This window comes from Cavia porcellus, unplaced genomic scaffold (assembly GCF_034190915.1).
Source record: "Cavia porcellus strain 051 isolate PalLab524CR breed Dunkin Hartley unplaced genomic scaffold, mCavPor4.1 scaffold_8, whole genome shotgun sequence".
Classification (NCBI taxonomy): domain Eukaryota; kingdom Metazoa; phylum Chordata; class Mammalia; order Rodentia; family Caviidae; genus Cavia; species Cavia porcellus.
In genome coordinates this window covers 18,250,115-18,269,355 of record NW_026947491.1, presented here as the reverse complement: position 1 = coordinate 18,269,355, position 19,241 = coordinate 18,250,115, and the positions used below count along the sequence as shown (strand labels likewise).

The 19,241-nt window shown below is 37.5% G+C and overlaps 1 gene segment (V, D, J or C); it reads right to left on the bottom strand.

Moving 5' to 3' along the window:
- Window positions 1-2,927: 2,927 nt before the first annotated feature.
- LOC100720120 (immunoglobulin heavy variable 3-74-like) lies at window positions 2,928-3,632 on the bottom strand. The segment is given in 2 exon segments: window positions 2,928-3,259; window positions 3,370-3,632. Coding segments are annotated over 2 exon segments (429 nt in total).
- Window positions 3,633-19,241: the final 15,609 nt, after the last annotated feature.

The window sequence follows — 19,241 nt, the reverse complement described above, 5'->3', positions numbered from 1 at the left end:
ATGATTCAGGTTGATAGTTACAAAATGTTCATAGCATAACTTACATGAAGAAGATGTAATGAAAGGCACACATGGTCCATCATTACTACATTTCCATAGGGGGAAGTGGGTCACAGGAGGATAAGGAGTGAGCAGTACCTGAGGTCACAGCAGCTAAAGTCCCCAGGTGTCTCCATGCACCTGCTCCTGTGCTGGGACCTGAAGGGGCTGGCTCCAGGGAACCCTGATATGCCTGAGTGTTCCTCGGCTCCCTCTGAAAGTACTGCACACCCCTGGGATGTGAGGAGCAGAATCTGTGGGTCCTGATCCCTGCAGAGGTGAGGGTTGTGGCTGGCCTCACAATGAGTACCCCTCACTGTGGCTTCAACTTCCATCCATATGGTTACCAGATTCCCTGAGCTTAACTGGGACCTGGGCCAGATTAGCACAGTAGAATCTTATTTGTTCCAAGTGATAATTGTGGTCCTGCAGAACTGAGAATGTGTTCTCTTTTAAAAATTAAACTGAGACTTCAGAGGTAAGAAAACACATGAAAGCATAGTATCAGGGATAAAAATCTTATACAGAAATATCCAAACCTGACAGTAAATCATATCCACTACCCTTTAAATGTGCTCATTGTCTGTGTACATGAAACAAAGCTGCAGATAGAATATACTGAGTTGAAAAAAAAGTATGAAACTTAGATATTTTATTATACAACAGTACTGAGAAAATTGATCGATATTTGAAATGAAGAATTTTATACTTTTTACTATTTATAAAGAAAAAAAGAATATACAATTTATTTCATGAAATAAACTTTTGTGATCATTGTCAAGAAAAAAAGACCAATGGAGCTGTTTTGAGTTTCTTTTGTATTTTTTTCTTCTTTGTTTTTTAAGTGTTGGGAAGAGTATAAAGTTCAGACAGAGGTTTATTTTCCTTAATGCGTATTTATTTCAATAATATCAGCTCAGTCCTCTAAATAAAAGTCCATGCATGTCACTCGGTTGTACAATAGTTTGAGAACAAGGAAAGAAGGAAAGAATAATGAGTCAGTGGTTTAAATTTTATGATCTGTGCCACATAACCTTGATACAAATTTGTGAAATCAGATGCTGTAAACAAATTTGACAAATTTTTCTAATGTCTGAGTATTTTTAAAACATCACACACTTCAATATCATAACTGAGTGCTTTAGGTTATTGCCATTTTTATGATAATCCAAAGAACTGTGAAATGAAAGCTTTGTAAGGCCTCACTGTTGCAACAAATATTACAAAATTAGAGCTGTATTCTATTTGGAGAAGAGTGTGCGATGGGCATATTCTTAATTACAGATAAGAGTATATCTAGCAAAATTTTTGCATGGTAAATCATTGTGATTTTCATGATGGAAATCATTATTTTAATGTACAAATTTAATGAGACCTCTTGATATCATACCAGATATCTGTATAGTCCATACCGCTACAGATTTTACTAACTGCCTCTCCATCCATACAGAATTTTTGTTGTCTATTTTAAATTTAAGAGAGCATGAGAAACTAGCAGCATCGAGTATGTAAACACTCAACTATATTTCAGTTGAAGCTTCCAGTTTCTCATGAATTTCAGTCAGTTTGTAGCTGAAACAATGTGTATGTAAAGCCTCCATCTAACAACTGAGGAGATCAGATTTACCAATCAGTGCCAGATGTGGCAAATCTCAGGGGGCAGTGAACTTCCCACTTGTCAACTCATTCCCTTTTCCACAGCTTCACAGTCCCACAGTCAAGGTCAGTGAAGGTGAGTACGAAGCTCAGGGGACCTCACAGCATCCTTTCCATTGTCTTGTCTCAGCTCAAACCTCTGCCAGCTGATTTGCTGTGTAGGAGACAGTCATCGCTATGAATTCAGCCAGCCTTGGTTTAAAGGACACTGATTTCTCTTTCCTGCATACAAACAAGTGATTTTGATTTGTTTACAATATGTGCTGTACTATTTAGATTTTCATTTTATTTGTTTGAATAAATTTACAACATTGAAACACTTGAGGTGATAGTTTAAAAATACATGAAAATTTAATCATGTCATCTCCACCCTATTATACCTGGATATTTTGGGTATTTAGTAATGATCTTTTATAGAAAATAGTAAATGTATGAAATAATAAATATGTGAACTTTATCAGTGATGTTGGCCCACAACAAATTTTGAAAACTGTAAAATTTTGGGATCAACTGAAAAATTCATGATTATTTAAATCTTTGAATGCCTTGATTCTCAGTATCATTAATTTTATTGAAATAATTTCTCAGTAAGTGTGTAGATGTCATTTTTTTCATACAGCATGATGTGATTTTTTTCACTGTGGGTACAGAGGAACGTCACTTGTATGTTTTCATACAGCTGACAGGTAGTTCTTGTTTTTATCTCATTACTTTAGTAGATTCTTGCTATGTGTATATCATACCAAACCTATCCCTATAGCCTATGATATATATATATATATATATATATATATATATATATATAGCCATGTATATAAAGCCATTCTTACAAGTTTACACTGTATTTTTGTAAATTGTTTATATATGTTATAAAACATTCAAAACATTTTTCTTCACTATGCAAAGGATAGAAAATGCAAAATTCACAGCCTCAATAACGGATTTCTTAATCATATCACAGTATTTTACTATATTAATTGCTTTTTGGATATTTTTAAGTAGACAATGGATTATTTAGGTTTCTATGTGGCATTTTAGATAGCTAAGATTTTAATTGTTTGTTTCTATTCTCTTTCTATTACTTGTACAATTATTTTTTTTAAATGTGATAAAGCCCACCTGAACCAATACAATGTTTAATACCTGTACTCTTAGGACAGACTGTGCTCTGCGTGTTCCGCGCGCCCCCTGCTGGTCTGCGTAGCAGCTCTTCATGGAGATTTTTGTCTGGGCTAACACTGAAGTCCCCTCACTGTGTCTCTGGCACAGTAATACACAGCCGTGTCCTCGGGTCTCAGGCTGCTCATCTGCAGATACAGCGTGTTCTTGCCGTTGTCCCTGGAGATGGTGAATCGGCCCTTCACGGAGTCTGCGTACTTTGTGCTGCTACCATCATTGCTAATCATTGAGATCCACTCCAGCCCCTTCCCTGGAGCCTGGCGGATCCAGTTCATGTAATAGCTACTGAAGGTGAATCCTGATGCCACGCAAGAGAGTCTCAGGGACCCTCCAGGCTGCACCAAGCCTCCCCCGGACTCCACCAGTTGCTCCTCACACAGGACACCTGCAAACGCAGAGACATCATGTTCAGGAAGCTATTACACATGCCGATTGTTTATCCCACTCATGCCACTCACACACTCATTTGGTATTTATTATTTTTTCATACGTTACCTTTTAAAGTAGCCAGAAATAAAACCCATCTCAGCACCAGCGCCATGGTGAAACTTCTGTGCTCAGTGCTGATCACTAAATAGGAACTGCTTGACATCCAGGACTGGGATCCTCTGCAGAGCTGTAAGGATGAGGGCTGGGCTGGTTTTCATCAGCACAGGGAGGCCCTATTTGCATGCCGTCCTGTATATATGGCCAGTTCTCTTCTTGAAGTCTCGGAGAGGGAAGAGTTCAAAGCACATGAGAGAGTTCTGAGATTTGTTTTGTATTATCCCTAGTATACAGAACACATGGTTCCTTTCAATGTGTAACGTCATCTGCATTTTTATTCTTACCAATATGCAAAACCTGAGATCAGAGGCCGAATCTCCACATACTTCTGTCTGAATTTTCGTAGACTCACAAATGGCAGATATCACCAGAAAGAGTATGAACCAACATTATTCTATGTTACTGAAGACTAATTACAAATCTTTGAATACATCTTAAATATTGAGACACAAATCGAATTAAGGCAATGTGCAATGTGAACTTATCTGGTAGCTCGTAAAACATTTACATCTGAAATGCAATCATGCACATGAAGATCAGAAGGAGACAAAAGACAAACAAACTTTTGAGTTTGCCTCTGGGTGGAGGAGCCCTCTGAGAACTCATCGATGTTCTTGGAGTCCATTAGTCAAGGCCCAAACCTCCTACTCTTGGACAGGACATGGAGTGGAAGAGCTGGTCAGCAAGCTGGATGTGTCTGCAGATGAAAGAAAATTTTAGGAGTATGACAACCAGGACAAAGTTGTCAAAGATAGCAGGAATGCGAGCTGCACACAGCACATGGGCATAACACACAGCATCAGTTCACATTCTATTTGCATCTATTCACATCCATTTCAGAGTCACTGCTCAAATCAATATGCATTTTTCATTCAGTATTTGCTCATTTAGTAATTGGTGGAAAGCAAGATTTTGAAATGGATAACACATTGTTGGTTTCTCACCTAAGTGGGCAAAAAATGCTTAAAGTTTATCGTAAATTTTTAGACATATATTTTTATTTATTTATATATTTTATTAAAAATTAAAAGAAAGAATGAAAACAGATAAAAGAGGACATAACAACATAATAACACAGGTCAGAACAGAACAATTTAAACAACCTAGTGTTTCACCACATGATACCCAACAGTAAGCATACATAAAAGTATGTGGTAAACATGATTCCCCATTATATTGCTTTGAAGCCTAATAATGTTTTCATTAATTGGAATGGCTCTATTCTGGGTTGTTAGACTTTACTGTCTGTGATGGTATGAAAAGATATTTTTAAGAAAACAAGACATTATAATAGCTAGTGCTTATATAATATTAACTTATTTTGGAGTCCAATGAAGCTTTTTTTCTTCTGTCTCCATCAGTTTATCATGTTGTATCTTATTGGATTTTATTATATGTGACAGTATAAACAAAATTTTTTACAAACAGGAGATAATATACAAACCATTATTCGTTTTATGTTAGTTGGTTCTAAATACCCTGTAATGCTTTCATTCTCTTGAATAGTTTTTACACTTTTATGTTGTGTTTGATGCTATAACACACAAAGTTGTAGACTTTTATAAACTCATCTGATTTTATGTCTCTCTCTGTGTGCGAAATACATTCAAAATATGTATATTCATGGGTTTCTGGTAAACTTCCTACCACACATTAATGTTTACATGTGTGTAGTCTAATGTCTAGCTATTGAGAAATGCTAATCAGTTTTTTACTGACACATTTGTGCTGTAAAAAAAGTGAATTTCCTTGAAGACACCTGGAGCTGTCCACTCTCTGCATGGTAGAGAACATTGCTGAACATGAATCTCAGAGCAGAGCACCGAGCCTTCAGGGGAAAGGCTTTCAGCTGTGATGAGGACCACACTGGTCTTTAGAGGACTGTCATCCAACCAGAGGGATCCAGCTCTTGTTTACTATTGGTGTATTGAAAGATTTTCCAGTAAGATGTTGCAAGAACCCTCAGGATTCCTTGCTACTGAGTTCCACAGCAAATGTTTTAAGGGTTATCTGAGGTCAGCACAGAGAGATAGAATCAAACAATGCTTTACATTAAATCTCCTTAAAGAATTCCTGTGTGAGATGACATCCTTATTAATTCATCTCTGAGTCAGGAAAGTGGGGTGAGGATTCCTGAGTAAGTCATGATTGAGAGCTCAGCACAGCTCCATCCCTCCTCATGGGGAGACTGCACATTATGACCTTCAGTGTGAAGAGGTGCAAATGTTGGATGCAGGAGTCACTCTGTATGTGACCATTTCAGCAGGGAGACACAAGTGTTCAGTGTCATCTCCACTGCCATGAGTGCTGTTTGTCTACTTTGAGACAGATTAATCCTATGGGAACTTGACCCTGTGACCACACAAGGCAGATATTCTGCTGTGTTACTGTGTCACAGCTGGGACTAGGATAGCTCCTTGAACTTGAACCCAGGGATCTCTCAATTCATTGAGACATTAGAATCCATGTACTTTTAACTCTTTTACCTACATCTTGATACAGGAGAAAAAAGATTCCCAACCTACTAAATGACCAGTATGAGTTCATGTTCTCTTAAACTGATGAAAGAATTTTAGGAACAATGAAAATTAAGAGCAGAATATATTTACATAGAGAAAGAAAACTTCTTTCTGAGAGACAGAAGTGATTCAGAGTGGGTTGCCAAAGACTTTGTCTTTTCTAGGGACATTTATGTAGCAAAACAACAAAGTGAGGCAGGGGCAAGGTGTGGAAAATATGGAAACTCAAAATGTGGGCATGAAGTGGGGCAGAACTCTGATCAACCAATAAGGTTAATTATCAGGTAAAATGGATTAAATTGGAGAAAAATGGGGAAGTGAGTTACAAAGCAAGCAGGCAGGCACACAGAGCATTGACACTTCTTATAGGGGTTAGGACAGTGTCTGCTGGAATAAGCAGAGTGGCAGAGACCTATGTCCAATATCAGTCCTTAGGATGTGGGTGTATGTGTTTGGTCTTCTGTCTGGATACTTATCCCACAGTGAGAGGTGACTGTCTCTACCTTAGGTACAAGGTATCTGGGCTTCTCCACTGGATCCTTTTAGGGCCTAGAACTGCCTGACAGTCTATAATATTTATATCTAACTGAGATGCCTATAACAATCCCTCCTCTAAATAAGTAACCCAAACATCAATGAGTGAGTAATGGACAATGACCATTCTGGCTTCTACAGGCTGAAGTGGTTCATAGTAGATCAGCAGTCAGAGATACGTTACAGAGATTTTATCTAATGACCTCTATATATACAAGATATTTTTATCTTATTAAGTGTACAGCTTTAAGTCTGGAGAAGACAAAAAAAAAAGAATTCTGTATGCATTGTCCAAATAATACAATTCTTAGGGTAATTATGAGTACACTGAATGAGGAATTTCAGCAAAATAGCTAGTAATGACTTTTTATAAGGGAATTTTACAATCTTCCATATCATTGGTTTGTCATCTAATATCTTGAACAGATACTTAGACATTAGAAGAAAGACTGGGAATATAAGCATTGAAATTTTACAATTACACAAGTACCTTCTGTGCTAAGCACCACCTATTTTATGGCTTCTGAGTTTTGAAGATGGCCTGTTTTACTGATTTTAGATTTTTTTTTTTGAGACATAAAGCCCAGCTGCAGAGCCATTTATGGCCCCTTGGATATAGCTAGTAAAGGATTTGATATGGATCACAGAAACATTACTCTCTACTAAATTTGGTGGATTGCAGTATAAGGAATCTAAAAAGAATCTAGTGTGTTTGTTTTTTTGTTCATCTGAATGATATCTTAGGGTTTGGAATCCTTTAGGAAAAAACCAAGTTTAATCAAATCATATGTAAGCAAAACATGAGCATTACAGCTAAAAGTTAAGTTTAGAAACTAGTTCAAAGGAAATTCATGATGAAAGATTCAGCAAATTGTCTCCTTGATGATGATATATAGTTGTGATGTGAAGGCTGTGTATTCTGGCCACACTGAGCTCCAAATATCGTAAGCCCAAATATTGAATATTGTCATCCAAATATTGGAATCCCTTTTCCAGTCTTCCTCACAATCCAAAAAGTTATATTTGTAATCCCACTGAGGCATTACTGGAGTCTTAGAAAGTTAATTTCAATCTGTCACCTCCAATACAACCCACAGCAAATTTAAAGACACCAAGACACATTCAAAGTTAAGGCATCCAAGGAGTTCTTAGTTCAATCCCTGTGAGGATGTATGGACAAAAGCCTTGATACCAGCACTGTCCTAGAATTTATTATTTTGTGAAGGAGTTGGTTTGAGGATGTGTGATAGTGATGTGATGGGAACTATGTAACTTGAGCTGACTAGCCAGGTAGGGAGAAAAACATCTTTGCAAACTGCAGGGAGAATGACACACTGAAGAAACCGTCTGCATAATCCAATGCAGTAGCAGTGGACTTGATTTTGGAGATTGTTTCTTCTGTCATCTTTAAACTGTTGTGCCCTGGGACTCAGAGCCTCTGTATTTCCAGACTCATCCCCAGTTGGCATTCCTGGAGCTGAATGGCTCTGCCACCCACTGTGCTCATATGTTTTATGGAGAGCACTATGCAAGGAAACAAGAGATTGTCTGATGGATCTAGAGTTACATACCAGTACCTCATCTGGTCTTATTTGCAGTGGGTAGAGCCAATTAAAGAGAAAATGAAATTCCATACTCATATATGTACATAATAGCATATGGAAATAAACCTAAACAAAATCAGTGTTGCAACGATTTGTCTGCATTCAAGGAGAATTGCTCAAATTGTCTCCTAAAAAACTAAAGAAAAGTTTTAGAAATTGTAAATGAATCCAGGAAATTGAAATTCATGTCCTTGAGTAGTGTGGACCCAGCTACATTTCAGGAGATGGCGTGTTCAGGAAGGTAATTTCACCTAGAGATGAAAAAAAAAAGGTACACCTGGAACAATATGAGAAGCAGGAACTCTCATCCCTGAAACCAGACACAGCAGTGCTGATGAAGGCCCGGGTGAGGTGCAGAGGTGGGAAATGAGGTAGAGGTATTTAGGTTCCTAGGATGACAGTGACCATGATATCCATGGACACAACTGAGAAAATGTGTGACATGTATGGGTGAAGACATAGCTTCAGCTGTGCTTTCAAGAAGTGTGCATGTGTGCAGATGTGTGTTTCAAATAATTTTGTTCTCTTCAGTATACACTTGCTAGCGAGTACAATGGCAAAATGAATAATATTATTAGAATAGACATATATCTGAATGCTTTATAAAATTTATTAAATGATATGTGACCAATGAATACAAAATGAACAGATATAAGATTTTAAAAGTATAAACACAGAAACAGGAGAACCAGGTTAGGAAAAAAAATCAATTTTATTAAACAGGAACATTTTCTTAAACATTATCATTTATTATACTGATATATAGGTTGAAACCTGTACAATTTTTTTAAATTAGGCATAGGAGAACACTCTAAGTTTTACTGGTAACTTGAGTCTATGGAATCATGTGTATATACATATACATATATTATATATAATTTAGTTATTATTGAAGGTAGTAAAATACAGCAGATTTATTGAAGTAGTAAAATACAGCAGAACAAAGTCAATCGAGACAATGCTGTGACATTGGTATCGAATTTCATAGCAGGATACCCGGATGGAAGTAATAGGTACCATAGTATATCTTTTTATTTTCACAATAGCTGTCCTTTGAATCAGGTATATCAAAGTCAAACTTAATACAGAACATCATAAAATCTATCAAAATAGAGTATTGAATAGAGCAATACAATTAATCCGAACAAAGCAAAACAAGGATAACAATATTTGCCTTCAAAGAGATGGTAGAAGGAAATCCTCCATATTTCCCATATTGCATATGGTCATCCTCCAAAGAGATGCTCAGACACCTGGTTCCCATTTGATAATGGAGTGGGGGAAGGATGTTTGATTCTCAGCCCATGTGCCACTAGGCTCATGACTGCTTAGCAGGGAACAATTGTATTCCTTTGTTTCCCAACACCGTAAGTTCCATCATGGCAAGGATCTTGGGAGACGCCGGCTGGCTGGTTCTCTCCCTGGGTTCCTCACTGCTCACTTGAGTCATGGCTGCTTACCATGGAGGCAAGCTGGTTCCTTTGTTACCCAGCACCCTAAGTTCCACCATGATGTGGATTTCAGGAGATGTTGTCTGGTTGGTTCTTTGAAACCTGCACATTTGTATTAGGGAGACAGAGAAAGACACACACACACACACACACACACACACACACACACACACAGGGGGGGGAGAGAGAGAGAGAGAGACAGAGAGAGAGACAGAGACAGAGACAGACAGAGACAGACAGAGACAGACAGACAGACAGACACAGACAGACAGAGACAGAGAGAAGGAGACAGAGGAAGACTAAAGAAAAATAACAGTGAAGTTAACTTTATAAACTCGTAATTTAAAACTATGTAAGTTAATTTCAGCCACCTAACATGAACAGAAAGAGCTCAGCTAGGTCCCTAGATGCTGCTCTGAGTCACGTCTGGCTGCCCCTCTTCTTCTCCTGAACACAGAGTTCCACATGGTATTGGGATGAGCCTGGGAATCAGGACTCCTGAGGGGGGCAAGAAGAGGAGAGAGCTGCAAGGTCTCAGATCATGTACATAAGGATGGAAATAACTTAATTTTCTAACATGAAACATTAGTTCCTGCAGTGTACAATTCTTCTCATAAGGGCAAAACCAAGAATGTTATTTTTAGATAATGATGATGTGACATTAAAAGGAAACTTATGCTTTTTTTCAATCTGGGGTACTGTGATGTGGAGGAGGGAACTGGGCTGCCAGCAGGGTGAGTTCCTGCTCACCATCCCGAGCCCCAGGAGAGTTTAAGATCATCACTCCCAGTGGTCAAGGACATGCTCATCTTTCAGCCACACTAAACAGGGCTCTGCAGGTTTCAGGCTTGCCTGAGCCATTCCCAGGGACCTTCTTTCAATCCAGGGAACTCTGCTGCCAGTGGAGGGTACTGGGCTACTGGCGGAGGTGAGTTCCAGCACACTATCCCAGGTCCAAGAAGAGTGTAAGATCATTGTTTGCAGTGGTCAAAAAACTGCCCAGCTCCCGGCCACACTGTACTAGGCATGGGATGTTTTGAGAACAGACTAGATCATGGCCAGTGAAGTTCTTCAATCAGGGGAATTTCCAGCACTTGAAGCGAGTTTCAGCATATTGGTCTTGCCTGGGGAGAACTTTGGACTACCATGCACAATGGTTAGGTGCCTATGCAGCTTCCTGGAACACTGGAGGTGGCATGGTAGGTCTAGTGGGCCTGAGTGGACCATGCACACTAACCTCCTTTCAGTCCCAGGAGTCAAGGGCAGAGGAGATGATCTCCAATACGCCCAAGGAAGCCTTGGAACAACACTTAAAACCCAGAAATATAGGAAAATGCAAAATGAAAAAAAAAAAAAAAAGCAATCTCAAACCCCGGCCCATGTCAAAAAAGCATAGAAACCATGTACATGGAAGAAAATATAAGCCATACAACTGAAATACCTGAAATAGTAACAACTGAAATGCAGAAGGAACTCCGTGAAGCATTAAAGGAATTCAGACTAGAAATGATCTTCCAGGAAAAAGAAGAAATGATAAAAGTAATGAAAGAAATGCTGAACACATATAAAGAAGACACAGTTAAAAATTAGAGGAACACAAAAAAATATAGAGTCACTGGATGAACAATGTAAGAAACACTCAGAACACATAAAGCAGATTCAAAGAGATACAAATGAAATCAAAACAAATGAAATCAAAAATTCCACTGTAAGCTGTCAAAATCACCTCAAAATGTGAAGAGTGAATTTAAGACCTTGAATACAAGAGTGCAGGTAGCGAACAGGGAAGGAAAGTAACAAGAAATCAGGAAATAATTCAACAGCTGCAAGACAATGCAAAGAAAATCAACATAAGATTAGTAGGAATAAATGAAAAAAAAAAAAGGGAACAATGCACATCATATCAAGAGGCTCTTTACAGAAGCAATAGCTGAAAGTTTCCCAAGCATGACAAAGGAAACTGTAATCAGGATTAGTGAATCATATAGAACCCCAAATAGTCAAAAGCAAAATAAAACTACACCCAGACATATACGAATCACCATGCCAGAAATCCAACATAAAAGATAATACTAAAAGTTGTCAGTGAGAAAAGACAGGTAACCTATAAAGGAAAATCTATCAGAATCACAGCAGCATTCTCAGCACAAACAATGAAGTCAAGCAAAGCATGGAGCGAAGTATTTCATATCCTAAAGGAAAATGACTTCCAACCTAGACTGACGTACCCTGAAAAACTGTCCTTCAAAATGGAGGAAGAAATAAGATATTTCCATGACAAAGAACAGCTGAAGAACTTCTTGATCACCAAGCCACCCCTGCACAAAAATACTCAAAGACAGTTTGCATACAACTAGGATAAAACCAGTAAGCAAGACAGACAAACAGAAAAATAAAGATTCAACAGCAGAAAGATAACATGTCAACAACAAACCAATATGTAAGTTAAAACCATTAATGTAATGGGTCTCAATTCACCAATTAAAAGACACAGACTGGGGGCTGGGGATTTAGCTTAGCGGCATAAGTGCTGCCTTGCAAGCACATGGCTGTGAGTTTGATCCCTGGTACCGATTAAAAAAGAAAGAAAGAAAGAAAAACAAGAAAAGAAACAGACTGGAAGAATAGATGATGAAACAACACACAAACATATGCTGTCTGCAGGAAACCCATATAACCCAAAAAGATACTCACAGACTGAAAGTCAAAGAATGGAAATCAATGCTTCATGCAGCAGTAAACAAAAAATTGTTTGCAGACAGTGTGAACTTCAAAACAAGAATGATCTTAAGAGATAAAGAAGGTCACTACATACTGATTAGGGGAAAATTTCAAGAGGAAGAGATAACAATATTAAATATGTACAGACCAAATTCCAGAGCACTCAGTTATACAAAGCTAGTATTCATAGAAATGGACAATCAAATTAGCAATAAGAAAATTATACCTGGAGACCTTAACACAGCACTGACACCAACGGGCAGATCAACCAGACAGATAATCAGCAAACAAATAACAGAACTGAATCACACTTGTGAACAAATGTACTTGATAGACATATACAGAGTGTTCCATCCAACCACATCAGAATATACATTCTTCTCAGTAGTGCATGGTTCATTCTCTAAAATAGACCATATACTAGACCATCAAACATATTTAATTAAATGGAAAGGAATTGAAATTATCCCACACATGTCATCAGATCATAATACTGTTAAACTAGAAATGAATGATAAAAGAAAGTGCAAAAACCTACAAACATTATAATTGAATAATACAATCTTTAGCAATCAGTAAGTCACAGGGGAAATTAAAGAAGAAATATAAAAACACCTACAAGCAAACAAAAATGCAAATACAACATACCGGAATTTGTGGGATACACTGAAAGGAGTCCTCAGAGGAAAATTTATTGCACTGAGTTACCATATCAGGAAAACAGAAGGAATACAAATAAACAAACTGATGCTACACATGAAATGTCTAGAAGAAGAACAGTAAGTCAAGCCCAAAGCCAAAAAGAAAGGAGGAAACTATAAAAATCAGAGCAGAAATTAATACAATAGAGACAAAGAAAACAACACAAAGAATCAATGAATAAAATAGTTGGTTCTTTGAAATAAAAGATAAAATTGATAATCCACTATCCATCCTTACTTTAAAAAGGAAAGAAAAGGCTCAAATTTATGCAATAAGGAATAAAAAGGTGAAATCACTACAGACTCTATAGAAATACAGAAGATCATCTACACCTATTTCAAAAAACTCTACTCTCATAGGTTCGATAACCCGAGAAATGGACAGATTCCTAAAAACATATGAAGTACCAAATCTAGGCCAAGAAGATGTAAAAGTGCTTAATAACCCAATTTACATTAATGAAATTGAAAATTTAATTTAGTCCTTTCCTACAAAGAAAAGCCCAGGATCAGACAGATTCACTTGGGAATTCTAAAAGAAATAAAAAAAAAAAAAAAAAAAAAAAACTTATTGCCAACACTCCTCAAAGTCTTCATTGAAATAAAATGGAAGCAATTCTTACTAAGTAATTACTGGAAGCAAATATTACTCTAGTACCAAAACTGGAGAAACACCCAACTTAAAAAGAGAACTACAGGCCAGTCTCCCTAATGAACACACATGTAAAAATCCTCAATAAAATCTTGGCAAACAGGATGCCGCAAATCATCAAAAAGATCATACACTACCCTCAAGTGGGATTCATCCCAGTCATCCAAGGATGTTTCAACATAGGTAAATCATTACATGTAATCCATCATATCAATAAAGCCAAAAGTATGAATCACATGATCATTGCTATAGATGCTATAAACTAATAACAAAATCACTGACAGATAAATAAGAGAGGCCACACCCTTCACACTAGCAACCAAAAAATGAAATACTTAGGAATTAATCTCATGAAAGCAGTAAAAGAGCTACACACGGAATATTATAATGCCCTGAAAAGGAAATTGAAGAGCATATCAGGAAATGGAAAGACATCACATGTTCATGGATAGAAAGAATAAATATTGTGAAAATGGCCATTCTTCCAAAACTGTTATACAGATTCAATGACATCCCAATGAATATACCACTAACATACCTTATAGATCTAGAGAATGCAATCCTAAAATTCATCTGGAACCAGAAGAAACATAGAATAGCAAAGGCATTTCCTAGCATCAAACACAAGTCAGGAGGCATCATAATCCCTGACTTGAAGTTATACTACAAACTAACTGTAGTAAAATCAACATGGTACTGGAATAAAAACAGACATGAAGATAAATGAAACAAATTTAGAAGATATAACTAGAAGTACAAACACAAACAAACAAACAAACAAAAACCTCAGGCAACTTATCTTTGATAAAGGGGCCAAACATGTCCACTGGAAGAAAGATAGTTTAATACATGATGCTGTAAAAATTGGCTTTCCATAAACTGAAAACTAAAACTAGACTCTTGCCTATCATCACCCATTAAACTTGTCTAAATGGATCAAATATCTAAATATTAATACAGAAAAAAGACTTCTCTCTAGGACATATAAAGAGTTAAACAAAATTTAGATCCCTAAAATTAAAAGACAAATTCCAAAATGGGCATCTGAGATGAATACACAGTTCACAGATGACATAGAAAAGGCAAATAAATACATGAAAAGATGTACAGCATCACTTGTCATTATAGAAATGCCAATTCAAACAACACTCAGATTGCCTCTCACTCCACAATAAATGGCCAAGATCAAGAAAACGACAAACAACAAATGCTGGAGATGCTGCGGGGGGAAAGAAACTCTTCTGCATTGTTGGTGGGAGTGTAGACTGGTACAACCACTGTGAAAGTCAGTCTGGAGGTTCCTCAAAAAGCTGGGATTGGAAGTCGCATTTGACCAGCTATTCCATGTAGCTTATGGCATATTCCCAGAAGAACTGAAAACATCATACCGCAGCAATATATGTGCACCCATGTTTATAGAAGCACAGTTTGTATTAGCCAGATCTTGGAAACAACCTGATGCCCAATAAATGAAGAATGAATGAATAAAGATGTAGTATTTTAATTCAATGGATTTCTACTCAGATATAAAGAATTATCACTTTGAGATATTTATAAGTAAATGGATTCAACTCGAGACCATAATAATAAGTGAAATAAATCAAACTCCCATGGGGAAATACTGTATAGTCTCCCTAGTATAAGAAATTATAAGAGTATACAAGATATAAAAAACTATAAACACAGTGAAAAGTTAAAAATCTGCTTAAAGGAGAAAAAATAATATCTCAGGGAAGTGAAGAAAAAGGAAAAGGAAGGTGATAGAAAATATCTAAAATTATTTAAATACACTTTAGGAGAGCTAATAGGATTGTGCTACATATTCTGTAAATTCTTGCAACAAATAGTTGAGATTCATAGGACTGGAACAACTGTACATATTATTGTATAATATTCTGAGGAACTCTTGAAGAACATTATGGAAACAACAACCCGAGTTATGCTACTAACACCTTGTTTTGAAGGCCTATATTGTCAGTATTTTGGGCTTTTTGCTATTGTCATTTAATTGTCTTTTCTGTTTTGTGTTTTTCTAGGAATTAGTTTTGTTCATTTTTCCCTCTTATACAGAAAGCATAGGTATACATGTAGAGACTCATACAGGAACAGAATTTCTCCTAAAGATTATGAGAATTTATTATGTACTGCAAGATGAAATAAATAGCTACTTGGAAGAAAAAGAGATACTGTGGCATCCAGTGCTGATTCCTTAGTGTCACACTGTGAAATTCCACAGTACTATTATTGTTTGTTCGGAGTGGTTTTAGTCTCTTTTGTATTGTTTAATTTCAACATACATGAAGGTATGGGCAGTTATTTTGAAGAGAAGGAGAGACATTATGGCAACCATTGTTGACTTCCCTAATTGTCTAGTTTTGAAGGCCTATAATGCCCTCATTATTTTGTTCTGATCAGTCTAATACTATTTTGTTTTGTATGAATTCTCTGTGTGCGAAGACATGGACAACTGTTTGCAAGAAAACAAGATGCAATATGGTAAATAATGAAGATTTCCTTTGTCTTACCTTGAAATTAGTGTCTCTTACATTGTTTTATTCTGATTCATTTTGTTGTTTTATTTAATTTTAACCTCTGTAAAATAAAATTTAAAAAATAGCTAAAACATTTGAAGTTGTAGAGTTAAGGAACGTTTCCTAAATAGAACCATAATTGTACAATAAATAAATGCAGTAATCAATAAATGAGATTACAAAAGTAAATAAATAATTAAAACCAATTAGTAGATAAAACATTAATTATGTAACTATATATTTATGTAATTAAGTTTGAGAGAAACATTACTCATAATTCGTTTATTTCATCAGCCATTCTCAGACTATGTACTGCAGGACCCCTTGGGAAATGTGGTTTAGAAAAGAGAGTGTGCACAGAGGCTGACAGGAAGAACTGGCTCCCCATCTTTCTCTGCACCTGCCCTTGGGACCTTTCCTGTGCTCTGTGGATCCTTCTCGCCCTCTGCTGCTCACGGATGGTCCTGAAGGAAGGTTTATGTGTGGCTTACAAAGCTGTGTGTCCAGTAACAGACGATGGATGTGCTCTCCTTTCTTAATGGGATGCTACTCACTTAAAAAGAATGGCAAACATAAGGTATTTGTAGGAATATATGTGCACCTTGAAAATACAAATTTGAGAAATAAATCAGACACAGAAGCTTCAATGCCATGTAGAACTTCTTATTTGAATAAGGAAAAGGGCAAACAGAATGGAAGGAAGGCTAGAAGGAAATAAACAAGGTTATGTTTCGCATCAAGAAGGAGCCCGGTACAATCTATGTAAGAAAAGGAGACCAAAAGGAAATGATGTAGAACACGGATATAACTTCTGTTCAGTCTAATGACCAAAATCAGTGTAAGCATTGTGAACCACAAATGTGAGATAAGATCAGTATTATCAGCATTAATAAAATTGGGGAAACAATACTCAGAAGAGAGGAAAGAGACACAGAAGAGAAGAGCAACGAGATTTAGAAGAAAATCAAGCTGCGGTACAAACTGGTACACACTCCCTAAGATGATTGTAAACTGCCTGTACTGCAAACACGTACAAAAAAATAAAATTAAAAACTTACCAGCTAACACTGTAGAGTGTCTTTAGCAAAGTCATGTAAGGAAGGGAAAACCACAGACTCTAACATCACAGCAGCCCCAGGAAACTGCACTTATTCCTGAAAATCACAGGCGCTCAGTGTGTCCCGAGCGCCCCCTGCTGTCCTGAGAGCACCTGCATGGAGGTTTATGTCTGGGCTCACTGATTTTCCCTTACTGTGTCTCTCACACAGTAATACATGGCTGTGTCTTCGGGGCTCAGGATGCTCAGTGTGAGTGAGACTTGGCTATTGGAAGTGTCCCTGCCAATGCACACGCGATATTTAAGGCCTGAGTCATAATTTGTGCTTCCACCGCTCCATATCCTCCCAATCCACTCTAGCCCTTCTGGAGACTGACGCACCCAGTGTACACTATATCTGGTTAAAGAGAATCCTGACACCATGCAAGTGAGGGACAGGGTCTCTGAAGGCTTCAACAGGCCAGGTCCTGACTCCTGCAGCTGCACCTAGGACAGGACACCTGCCGTCAAGAAGCATCACCATCAAGCACACCCAGCTCCCTGTGCTCAGGTCCCTCTCCTGAACCTCAGAGACACTCACAGCAGGGAGCTGGCCCAGGCAGAGGAGCAGAGCCAAGAACTCCATGCTCAGTGAAGGCACCTGTGTGAGGAAACTGGGGTTGCTCAGCCAGACCTGGCTATTCCCCCTGATCCTGGGGCTGTTTTGCATGGGGGAAGCCCTGTGGGTATAATGGTGGGACCCAGGGCAGGGTTGATTAGTTCTTGCGAAGGAGAGGGATTTTCAAAGGATGGTCAATGCTGACTCATGACAATGAGATACTTTTCTACACCTTCTGATGTAGTCACACTTCCACACAAAGTGAAATTGAACATGGGGAAGATTTGTTAATTTTGAGCACAGTTTATGTGGAATCTCTAACATTAGAATATTTTTGCCCTGGACATTTTTCTGACCTGGTAACTGCATTTACTATTGTGGGCTTTTCTAGGAGAGAGTTTATAAAAGGGCAGAGAACTATGTGTTTGTATGGTTCTTATTGAAGATGGAGAAAAATTATTCAAATAAAACTAAACTTTCTTGCTTCTTGGGGCAGACCTGGTGCACATCTCCATGACTGCCTTTTGAAAAATTACTGTTTATTCTTGCATGTGATCCCAATGTCTGGGCCTTGTTTCATAGATGCCCATGGTATCGTGATCTGGGGAGTCTAACGGAATCCATGCCTCTCCACCTCAGCCCATTCTTGAGTTTGTGAATCAAGACTCTTTTCTGCTGTCTGGAAATTCTGGGACTCCTAAATGGCCTACAGACCTTCTGCCCTTCCCTCCTACATCCATGACCCTGAAAACTCCTATTTTCATAATGAATCAAGTTTCTAGACCTGAATTCTGAAAATCTTTTATCATAGAAAATTTTCTTATATTAAAAGTATATCTCCTATACTTAAAACCTTTTTGTATGTTTTTCTCCATCACATTTACTGTCAACATCTTATGAAATATATGACTGAAAAAACTGATAGTCTCATAATGTTACATTTTATATTTAACTATCCATCAATAGACATCCAAGTAAGCTTAATAAGTGCTCTTCTGTTAATACAAACAAAATGCAGAGAAATGTTCAAGGCAATAGTTTAATATTTCTAGTGCCCAATAATTGTTTTAAATTGAGCTCTTCATTCATCATGTGTTGTTTGTAATACTAGGATGATTGTAACTAACTCTGCCTTTTTGTGGAACAAAACATTTGCCTCCTTGGCTGAAGCGAGCCTTTTCCTATGATACCTTTTAGTGTGTCCAGAGGCATTAGAAAAAATAGTATATCCTTGTGGAACTGATTCAAGACAAATGACCTAGGCAAAGTGAAATTAGCAATGTGGTGCATGCTTGTAATCCCAGCAGGATTGGGAGGCCGAGGCATAAGGATACTTGCAATTTTGAGATCACCCTGGGCTACAAAGTGAGCTCAAGACCTGCCTGAACTGCATAGTGAGACCCTGTCTCAAAATTGCAAGAGGTTGTGAGGTTTCAAAGACTCATGGATTTCT